At 41.4% G+C, this 11933-nt stretch overlaps 1 protein-coding gene across 2 annotated transcripts in view; it reads left to right on the top strand.

The window, feature by feature from the left end:
* Positions 1-11933, top strand: part of si:dkey-34e4.1 (carboxyl-terminal PDZ ligand of neuronal nitric oxide synthase protein) — a 47215-nt gene that overhangs the window by 26790 nt on the left and 8492 nt on the right. For both annotated transcript variants that reach the window (XR_004660013.1, XM_034897239.1), the window contains exons 7-10: positions 1570-1739; positions 4328-4489; positions 5515-5716; positions 7750-8080. Coding sequence is in view for 1 of the 2 variants with exons in the window: in XM_034897239.1 (XP_034753130.1) it covers positions 1570-1739; positions 4328-4489; positions 5515-5716; positions 7750-8080 (865 nt within the window). In the remaining variant the exon portion in view is untranslated. The remainder of the gene's footprint in view (positions 1-1569; positions 1740-4327; positions 4490-5514; positions 5717-7749; positions 8081-11933) is intronic.

Genomic DNA, 11933 nt, shown 5'->3' with positions numbered 1-11933 from the left:
GTGTGTGTGTGTGTGTGTGTGTGTGTGTGTGTGTGTGTGTGTGTGTGTGTGTGTGTGTGTGTGTGTGTGTGTCGCCTCGCCAAGGGACACACACGCCATACCTTAGCCAGGTGGTCGCAGAATAAAACTAAACAACGTGGGCATTACTTAATCTTATGACCAGTGTTCGTAACAGCTACTGTGTGCATACAGATAGCCTACTATTTGATAGCCTACAAACTTGCTTAGTTATAGTTGCAGGTACATAAAGAGCAACGTGTTTCCACTTTGATGGCAATATTTCAGCTAAGTCAAACAGTTAAAAGATGCTTTAAAAGTTTAAAACTTGCCTTGAGGAGCAGGCTTCCAGCACTCTACAATTGGGAGAGGGGCAGTGCATTGTCTGCACTTACACTGCAGCGTCTCTCTAGCAAGACAGAGCTGCCTGTGTGGACGCCTGTCTTCGAATAATGCCGGGAAAATCGGCTAATGCAGCAGCCGCGCATCGACGGATGCCAAAAAAAACATGAATATCGGCCCGATATATCGGCCAGCCGATAAATCATTCCTTCAAATACACATAGATCAAATGTACGTTTTGGGTTATTATATTGTGGCTAATTTTCATGCCCAGAAGCCAAAGAAACTGTGTACTATTATTTGTTTAGATCCTAAAAACCATCAATAGTACATTGATTCTTTGGCTTTGTTTGCAGCTAACTCTGAGCCACAGTCTGTTTGTACAGTGCAGTTTCTATTTAGCAATGTGCAAACACCTGCTACTTGTCTGAGCCTCCCACCTGTTAGGGAACAACAACAACTCCTTGTAAAATAGGCCAAAAACATCACAAAACTGCAATAATTAAACCACATTGCTAAGTTGTTTTTACTGGACTTTTCTTTTAGTGGCATAATTCACTGCATATACCCAGCTATGTTATTGGATACATGACAAGTCTTTATCCACCTCAACCATTACAGTTTGTCACATGCAAAATGTATGTATAGAGGCTTTAATACATGTTTTCACACTTGCCAATGAAAGAGAAAAACAATCATTAAAACATTAAAATAAGTTGAACTGACGATAGTAATATCTTATCCTATCAAAAGAATGAGTGAGTTGTGAGTACAGTGATAGCAGAGGTGGGATAGCCATTATTTTTGTAAGTTATAAGTAAGTCTTTCCTATGAAGTCCCAAGGCATATGTAACATTGATGATAACATTTAAAAGCAAATAGATCAAGTATGCCTTGGTGTTTTTTTTATTTTTTATACCAGGGTTGGGGTTTGATGGTCATATAATCCAATCTGAATCTAGTTTTGAATCTCTTCTTTATTTCATGTGTCTTTTATAAGAAAAATGAAAACAATATGGGTTTATCTGAATGTTTTTAATTACCAAATGTGCTAGTGTGCTAGCTCATACGTGGGGGTGAAATAATGCGTATGTGCTTAAAATGGCATTCATTTAGTGTTTAGTGATCTAAATGAAGGCATCCCTGTTTGTATGTGTTTTATAGACTCGTATGCATTGTTTTACATAAACCCTTGAGGTAGTCCTTTTGTCTGTGTGCACTCTTTCACAGGACGTAAGCTGACGGGGGCAGAGCGAGAGGAGGAAGAGGAGGACAGCAAACTTGGAGGAAGACGAGGAGAAGATCCTTCAACTGGGACTTCCCTGTGTGAAAAGGCCGTCGGTGACATTCTGCAGAGTCTGGCTGAATTGAACGTGGTTAAACCTGGACAGACCATCATAGTAAGATACTGCAGCACGCGCACACACACACACACACACAGACACACACACACACACACACACACACACACACACACACACACACACATCAGCGAAATGTTAGGATATTCACAAACTCACAAAATGAACACCACATTCTCATGGGAGTTTAGTTTCCATCGCAGTTGTAGTGAAGGTACCCATTATTACTGACACCTGCAGCAGGGTGAGGAAGCAGCAGCAGTAGCATCCACATTTTAATGGTTATAGTTTTTTTTTTTACTCCAGACTGCTTCTGTCTTTGTAGCTACAGGAAAACACCTCTGCTGTGATTCATTGCTTTGGCTTTAGTGGTGTTTTGATGCTATAATCCAGGCATAGTGCTGCCAAATGGCTCATTGAACTAAGGAAGTATGGTGTAGTGCTTTGTCATCTACTGCAGTACCTGATCAGATCATTGACTGCAGCTCACAATGACTAACCTCAATGGCAGCAGATACTGTATTTGGGAAATTCCCTGGTCACGCTTGCATGAGGTAAAAAATACTACATTTTTGTTTCTCTGTGTTTAAGATTTAGCAGACTTTAAATCCTTATGTCTATTATGTTTTTACAAATACATTGGCTGTGACAGGGTGAAAAGATGCAAACATGTAGGCTTTGGTGTGTCACAATGCTTTCCTTTGGATTTGTCACCATAGTGAGTGTGACAGACACAGCTATTATCATGCTGCTCAAAGAGAGCGTTGGATTGGAGAGAACCTGAATATTCCTGCTGGCTGTGAAAGGGGGACACTTAATTCCAAATTAACCCAGAGTGTTCTCTTTGATTTCTGAGAAACGCCACCATAATCCCATTGAGGGGTTCATGAACATCTGCTCTATGGAGATAAGCAAGGAGAGAGCGAAAGAAAGAGGAAAGGAGATGGAGGAACAATAAGAGATCAGGATAACAGAACAAAGACTGGTTGGAAGATACAGACTACACAAGATGCTGGTTGTAGTGGTGATTGCAAACAGGCAAAACAATGGTGGGCAAAATAACAAACACGTTTAAGACCATCTGAGGTGTTAATTGTTAAATGATTTTAAAACCATAGTTTTTAATGATTATTTTCCTTGTCAACTAAACACAACAACACATTTTTCGGAATCAGCTTTTACAATGAACAATCTGGTCCTACATGATCACAAAGTTTTAATTGCTTCATATTCCTTTTTACTTTTGTCAGAGCTCCTCTCACCGGCGGGGCTGGCTTTGAAAAAGGTGACATTCTGTACATCAGTCACAGTTGAGCAACATTTGAGTCAAATGCTGATGACAGTTGTGGGAGGTTTGCTTTTGTTGCCAGGCCGCTGTGAATCAAACTACTCCCACACAGTAGGACTGTTTTTTTCCCCCTAACTCTAGCTTTAATTATTGCTTATTTAGTCATGCATATTTTTTTGGGACTTTAATCGTTTAAATTTATTTGTTTGTCTAAAAAAATAAATAAAGGCCCCAGAGCCTAAGGTGACGTCTTTGAAATTCCTTTTTTCCACCAAACCAACCATCTAACACACAAGGATGTCTAATTTACTTTTATATAAAACAGACAAAAGCAGCAAATCTTCAATTTAAGAAGCTGGAACCTGTTGTTTCTAATTTACTCAATATTTTTTGCTTAAGAAATGACTAAAACACTTAGTTGATAATCAAAATCAATCATAACCAATTTACTAATCAATTAATCAAACCCCTTTTCCAGTACCAGTAGTATTACTATTCAGTACTAAAGAAGCAACAAGCAAAGGTAAAGTATGGAAGAAGAAAATGTTTTTAGTTAATATTCATTAATAATGAACACAAAGTTAGATTATCTGCTTCATCACAATTTGAATGTGCTGTATGTTATAGTGTGCTACTTCGCCCTCTAGTGGGCGGATGCAGGGGTTACAGTACACTGTGGACCACTGTAACAGCGTCAAGCAGTTTTCCTGGACAGCAGTAGCCATTTGTGTGATTATACAGACTTGAAATGTATACGTTTGTTTGACTTGAACACAGTTACACACTAAATCCATCTCTCTGGTTCAGTGTTGATATCTCTGGGGACAGAAACACACAATTGATCTGTCCCTCAGAGGGTGAAGTAGTGAAAAACTGCTGAGGGAATTTCTCCCGGAAATATTTGTGCTACCAGATATCATCTGCAAAATGATCTAAAAATCCAGGGAGGAAGGGAGATAAATTCAGACAGAGGAAGAGAGTGTGTGTGTATGATAATGAGCTCAGAGATTATTCTGGTCCTGATGAAGAGTCATATTAGGCCTCCAAGGGGCTCCAGATCAGTGGGTCGCAGTCCTGGTCTCGGGGACTCTAGAGTACTGGGTGGTTTCTATCCTACTAGCTTGTTAATTGCTTTCATCTGGAGTCCCGAGGTCTAAAAATATCTCCGCAATGCAAGAGTTGGAAAAACTGGCAGCATTATGGGTCCTGAGGTCCTTTTGTGTCTTTGATGTTTTTTGTGGGTTACACTGTGTGTCAGGGAATACAATGTTAAGGAGTAATGTTGTTTTACTACCTTCCATCAATAAAGTTTGTTTTCGATGCGTTTGTTTGTGTTCAGGACTTTGATCGAAGATCCGTCTTCACTGTGACATCCCAAGGCATTACTCCCAGCAGCCCTTCCTCTTGCTCTCTCACTCCGCTGGCAGCACAGCACTATCTGCAGCTTCTTCAGCAGCAGCTACAGCAGCAACAGCAGCACACGCAGGTGGCCGTCGCGCAGGTAAGACACAGACGATCAAACGCAGTGTGCAGGTTGTGTAACACATAATCGCGTTTTTGCCAGACCCTCCTCCAAAGCGTGGTGAAGGAGGACTTGGCTACTCAACAAAGCATTCTGGGATGGGAGGAAAACATGCTCTGGTTTAATGGCATTTCTTTAAACCAATCACAATTGTTGTGGGCGGTGCATAGCCGCTGCAAAATAGTTGTGCAAGCAAAAAACTCCGATTGGACAGATAGTCTAGCTAGTTGTCTGGATTTACCCTGCAGAGATCTGACGAGCAGTTAACCATGGTCCTCATAAATCCACCAAATTTAAAATTCCAACACAAAGAAACGGGAAGGAAAAGGAAATGCATCCGGTGGAATTTGATGCATCACTGGAAGTGAAGAATTGTTAGGAAAATTCTTAAACACAATTTAGCAGTTTCAAGATCTGTGAAGGGGATCTTCATCTTGAGTTCATAGCTCACTTCGTTGAGTGTCTGTTACTCACAATGAAGCCCCAATAACGTGTGGGCTTCATGTTATCTTTACGCGCTGTCTTCTACTGATGCTTTCCCACTAGGGGGCAGCATCAACTCAGTAATGGAAGGACAATCAGAGAAGTGTTATAAAATACAAGCAGTGCAACATTTGTAAATGTGCGTCTCAAGAGATGCATCAAGCCTGCTATTTAAAGCGTATCTGAGGAACTGCAACACAAATGCATGTTTACTTTAGTGTGTCATGTCTGATCCGGTTGATTGCACCGCCATAGAAAAATCAACCTGCAACTTAATAATCCATCACAGTAGTCATCCCATCATTCTTTTCAGTTAAAATATATATTGATAAATATGGTCAGGATTAGGAATCTGGTTTTGTCCCAATAATATCAGAAACACATGATGTGGGTGAGGTGGGAAGTGAGTGGAATTGAAAAGAAATAACCATTCGAACAAACATAGTGATGGATAATGCATCTACAATTTGGCATATGAATCAATTCATGCCCAAACAAACACACCTCAACCTCCACTGCAGGTGCAGCTGTTGAAGGATCAGATGGCAGCAGAGACTGCGGCTCGTATGGAGGCTCAGGCCCGCGTCCACCAGCTGCTGATGCAGAATAGGGACCTGCTGCAGCACCTGGCTCTGCTCGTGCAGCAGCTGAAAGAGCTGGAGGCCCCCTCCCCAAAAACACAACCAGGGCAGCCACAACAGGAGCCTCAAGCTAATGGACACGGTAAGTGACTGGTGGGAACCATGTCAGGTCATGTTCCCTGTGTGCTGCGGGCTTTGTCATTGCTCACTCCTCTCATAACCCCTCACTGGCTTCCTGCCTGCAAACATTGTCAGTTCAGTTCGACGGAGCAGAAGTACAGCTGGCGACTATTGAACCCCGCTCTGCAGGTGAACACGAGTGCTTTTCCCTTTGTACCACCTGGGTTTCCCTGATTTGGGCATTTTGCCTTTATTTCTATGACGAGAATGAACGTAGTACTCCTGGTGCAAAAAAAAAATCATTTTAAAGCATTGTTGGAGATGCTAGTGAGTTATGATGTCTTGATGACAATACCAAAGGAGGAACTGAACTGAGGAGTGTTTAATGAGGACTAATGAAAAGCATCAGCGAATGTTGTTTAAGAGAGAAAGTTAGTGTGTAAACATGTTTTCTAGTCATTTTTAGAGGATCCTTAATTTATTAACACTATTTTTAATTATTTCCATAAGCAAATTCTTTTTATGTTTTCATGTAGTTAACTTTATAGCGGATGTTGCAGGCTCATGTTTTATATTCTGCGTGTTAATGTGTAGTAGTGTGTGTAATAGTGACGAGAGTAAGGGTCTTCAGCCAGTGGCTCTGTGAGGCTGTGTTCAGGCATAGCGCTGAGCTGAACACTAACACATCTTAGTTTATTGTGTTAGCATGCTAACATTTACTAATTAGCACTAAATACAAACTATAGCTGAGGCTGATGGGAATCTCATAAGCTTAGCACGTATTTGGTCAGAAACCAAAGTACTAAGGATAATTCTTTGGGGCTTTTTGGCCTTGACAGATTAAGATAGGAAGAGGGTAGCGAGACTGGGAACAACATGCAGCAAAAGGCTGCTGTAAGGACTAAGGCTGAATCCCATTTCCCCGTCTTACCCCTTCCCCTTGGCTTAGTCTTTGAACATGGGGCGCACGCTCAACCAGGTGTGCCACCAGGACGCCCCCACTGTGTCTGTGTCTGCTGACACTAGAGGAAAAGTCAGTCAAATAATGAGGAACTATAGAGCGCTGGGTGACCATAGCCGGCGACAGTAATGTGTTCCTCCATTTCTGATTGCCTAACATCAAGTCATCAGGAAAATCTAGACACTGATAGGCTTCCGCCACACATCACGCAAATGTCTAGCTCAAGTTGAAATATTCTAATTTATGCAGATTTCATGTGTCCGCCCCATTCGCGCCGTGACTTTGTATTTAATTGTGTCACCAAATATGGGCAAAAATGGCTAGGTGTAAACATGCAATTAGAGCGGTGTCAAGCTGTATGTTTATTACTAACCATAGTTAGTGGGGTTTCTCCCCCGCCCCTTCATGTCTGCAATTGGGTGGAAAAAACATTTAAAACGTCCGTGGATAAATTGCAGTCCAGTTTAACACTACTGCAAACTTCTTCTTCATAAATAAAACATAGGTAAATTAATGCCTATCTGGCAGCCAATCACAGCTAAGTGTAATTGTACAGTTGGAAATAGACAGTTATTTGTACAATCAGGATTTTTGGAGGATTGATGTATTTACAGGAGTTAAAAGAACAGTCAGTCTTGCCAAAATAATAAGTGTGTGTGTGTGTGTGTGTGTGTGTGTGTGTGTGTGTGTGTGTGTGTGTGTGTGTGTGTGTGTGTGTGTGTGTGTGTGTGTGTGTGTGTGTGTGTGTGTGTGTGTGTGTGTGTGTGTGTGTGTGTGTGTGTGTGTGTGTGTGTGTGTGTGTGTGTGTGTGTGTGTGTGTGTGTGTGTGTGTGTGTGTGGAATATGACGCATCATGTTTCATGCTTGTATTAATCATGTTAGTCCCTCTGATAGAAACTGCTTATCTCAGACAAGGCTGGCCTAAGTGCTTCCACTGGCACAGTGCCAGCGCTTCTTTCTGTTATGAGAGTCAGCACTTAGACTGTCTTTAGAAAGATGAGAAAGAGCCAACATGTTGTTTGTGGTTCAGTATTAAATAGTTACTTATTCTTTTGATTCTGGCATTTTGGTGATTTGTCTTCTGTCTATTCCAGATGGTCAACAGTCACCATGCAGCTCTGTGTCTACATCAGCAAAGGTTCTAACCCTGAATCTGAAGAATCACTACAGCCAGACCCTGGACCAGATCATCACCTCCACACCTGCATGGCCACTCCAAACCTCACCCCTCTCCCCCACCCAAGTGGACTCTGCTGAGTCCTACCTGAACCTGCTCAACCTGGAGAACAGTACCAAACCAGCCACATTGGTCAATGGAGACCTGGACTCTTTTATCAGGCCCAAGGGGACAGCGGACATCAACGAGAGCTCATGCAATGAGATCGCCCCATTCACGTTAAGAAACTCTGCCAACATGGATGAAAAGTAAGTAAAGTGTCTTTGTTATTAAATATGTCTTAATAATACTCTATCAATATACAGAATTAACAGTCAGTCAACTGGCAGCGTGTAGTGTAATCAGAGTATTTGTAACATTACTTTAAAGGAATAGCTTTAGAGTTTGAAAATACTCGGGGGCGGGGGGCGGGGGGCGGGGGGGTTGTTGGTGTGATGTCTATCTGATGAGCTGTATGGTGCAAGATGAATTTCCAAAAGGATCCATAAATGTCTATATACAATGATTCAATGATTTGAATGATTTTATATTAACTATACAGTCCCTGTTGAGAGAGAGAGAGAGAGAGAGAGAGAGAGAGAGAGAGAGAGAGAGAGAGAGAGAGATGTTAATTTCCATACTGGTTTAGTGGCTTGACAGTTAACGCTGAATTTGTGATTTGATTCGCAGGGGTATTTTTGCAACAATTTTTGAGACTTAATTAACCCGACCCAGGCCTCTGTTTAGAAGTGGTGAATGTAGGCTACAAGTCACCGAAACTTAATACAATATAGTGTCTGGCTTTTGTTTGATATGTTATGATATGATGTTTAGTGTTGGAAAATGGCTTTTTATGGAGATTGCTCTTAGCCAAATAATAGTCACTGAAAATCCAGCCTCACGTAGCACCTCCCCCCCCCCATGTTAGGTAGCTGTGGCTAAAACTTGAACCCTGTATAAACCTATATTTGGTCACGTTTTTGCAAATTGGCTCTATTGAAATTATTCAAAATTAGCCATTAGCAGGTCCTGTTTACATTTGGTCAATGTACAGACGACTATTATCGGATTACTTTCATACTGAAGAAAACTTAAAAACGGGATGATGAGATGCATCTTTTCTCTATGATTTCCAAGCTAATTTACGGCCAAATTCCATAACTTCCCATTATTTGTTGCATGGTAATTAGTAAGCTTTAGATGTGCTGGAAGTGCTTTTTTTACCTCTAGCTCTCTACATCTGATTTCAACCTGTGTGCTAAGCTAGTGTCTGCTAAGCTCAGTCTTTTAAGATTGTACATTAGTCTGGGAAGTCTGCTCTTTGTTTTCTTCTGCACAAGAGGCATGATCAACAGGCGTAGTTCAGATGACTCTGTACACGTTTGGATTGTCCTTCAACCAATCAGACCAACAATCCAAGTGTAGTACTGTACAGAACATTTTGCTGCGCTTTGGTGGCCGCTGCCGTCGCTTCTGTCATCATCGTGTTAAACCCGCCAATAGCATGCCAGGTGGATAAGCCAGTTTGTGATTGGTCCCCTCAGATTTGTAACTGTAAAAAGTACAGGTTACCAGCCTGAGCTGCAAGGCGAAATCCAATCACCGGCAGATCGGGCTGGGTTTACCCACTCTAAGTGTCTGCTGGCTAATGGCCACATAGTATAACAGTAGTATCGATCTTCTCATCTAACTTTCTACCAGAAAGCAAATATTTCCCCAAAATGTCTGAACTATTCCTTCAATGTGCAAACACATTCCTTATGTGGTACCAGTCAGTTTGAGTGAGGTAGTGGGCTACACAGTGACATACACAGCCTGTAGCTTTAAGTGTTATTAGTGGAGAACCGCTCAACTCAGCAGAAACACCCTGGAGCTAATGAAAGTGTGACTGTAATAAGGGGATTACAGAACACAGGAAGAAAAGGGTCGGGTTAGACAAACAAAGAGGGGATCAGGTTGGAGGTTGAAGGAGGTAATCAAAGAAGCAAGCGACAGAGAGTGAGAGAAACACAGAAACTCTGTGCAAGTGTTTCTATTTCATGAAATAACTCATTTTGAAAAGCCATTAAAACAAGATTGGAGAGAGTAAAGACATTAATTGGAATATTTTGCTTTCTAGCAATGTTTGAGCTTCTATTTCTTGCCGTCGTGCACATTTTATCTTGTGAAGTGCTCACTGACACACAAGCAGCCCTTACCTTGAATGCATATATGGAGCCACAATATCTAATTACTTTTTAATGAGCTTTTAATCTCCCTAAAGGCATCACAAAGAAGAAGAAGGGAAAAAAAAACTAAACACAAAAAGCATTTACTACATAAGATCAAGTTGAGCTCTCAAGCAAGACAAACTCTTGCTATTTATCCCCCTCCTCCTCTCTCATCCTCTCACTTAATTTGTCTCTGCTCTTGCTTTTCGCTATCTCTCCCTGAAAGCAATCCACAACAGAGTCTCCAAGGAGAGCATGTTCAAGTTGATTTCAAAACCGACAAGTAAAAAAATAACGAGTTGGAATTGACTCAGCTGTGTTTTGTGTGTTTGTGTGTGTGTGTGTGTGTGTGTGTGTGTGTGTGTGTGTGTGTGTGTGTGTGTGTGTGTGTGTGTGTGTGTGTGTGTGTGTGTGTGTGTGTGTGTGTGTGTGTGTGTGTGTGTGTGTGTTTATTGTGTGTTGTGTATGTGTGTGTGGCTGAGCTCCCTACAGCCAGACTCTCATCCTGTGGTTTCCTGCAGCACAGACTCCCAGCCAGTCCCAGCTCCCATCCCTGCACATCCTGAAACTCTACCCCTGTCCATATGTCAGAATAGTTTTTCTTTTGCATAAGTGAACATAAAAAGAAAGGGAACTTTAAGTCTTTTCCGAGGAGAGGCATCTTGTTACTGTAAATTTCCATCTGAACCTTGGTTTCATCTGGGAGTGTTTTGTGTGCCAGGCTGAACCCCTCCTGTTTGCTTTTATTTGTAATTATGTAACAACTGACTTATCTTTTCTGTCTACCACTCTTCCGTCTGAGCTTCTCTCTCCCACCACATTTTCTATTTTGTGTCTCAAAGGCTTAAAGAAAGATTCAATAGCTTAAAAATAACCCCCGGGGCTTTTCATGTTCTGTTTCTAAAGTGGCTTTCCCCTCTCTGCATTCTTCCCCCTCTTTTATCGGCTATGTTTTTGCCGCCGCTCCTGAGTGACATCAACTTTCTTTAAATAGTAAGCATAAATGTTTTTTTCTAGGTTTATACGCAATGGCAAATAAAAATAATGAAAAGGTCAGTTTAGTACTTCAGGGGAAAAATATTATTATTTTCCTACTGAACAGAAAAATAAGCCACAAAGAAAGTTAGTTTATGATATGACCTTTCAGTATTATAATTGGTAGCGTTATGCCGCTTAATTGGCTCAACAATATTTAATCACTAAATCCTGAGGAAAATCAGACAAAATTAGGGTTGGGGAAATGGAAACTTCAGCTCCATTGTGCTTCCCCGGGTAAACTTCTTTGCATTACCTTTGGCGCAGTCAGGCTCTTGCACCCGCCCTCCCTCACCATGGTACATTTTATTACTTCCATTTGCTTTTGTTTTCAGGATTTCCCTAGTGAATCAATGTTTACAGCCTGAGTGGCCTTATTTTATTCTCTGCAAACTAGCAGACAGACTCCTCTGCCATCCTCTCACCCCGTCTCTCCTCATTCTCTCCTTTTTTGTCCTGCCTGAGCTGACCTCTCCCTGGGTCCAGTGCTGGTCGTGTAGGGTGATGGAATCTATTCACTTCACATTATTAGGGCAATTATAAGAGAGGTGGATGTGACAAAATGAATGGATAAAAATGGAGATCATGAATATCCATATGAATTGAAAGTGGCCTCAAGGTGGAAGAACCAAAAAACTGAAGCAGTCAGATACGTATGAATTGAAAGATGGTGATGAATTGTGGATTGATTTGATGAACTTGGTTAACATTTTATTTGGAACAGTGTTGCTCTGATAACCAACAAGGCTGTGTTACTGTCTACCATTCGTCATTCACAACACCCAATTACCATTTATTCATTGACATTTTGGGCAGAAGTAAGAAAATTGGTTGCTGTAACTGACAAATGGAAATTTTGAATTATGAATGTAATAAG

Source organism: Etheostoma cragini, chromosome 16 (assembly GCF_013103735.1).
Source record: "Etheostoma cragini isolate CJK2018 chromosome 16, CSU_Ecrag_1.0, whole genome shotgun sequence".
NCBI lineage: Eukaryota > Metazoa > Chordata > Actinopteri > Perciformes > Percidae > Etheostoma > Etheostoma cragini.
This window is presented reverse-complemented; position numbering and strand designations above follow the sequence as displayed.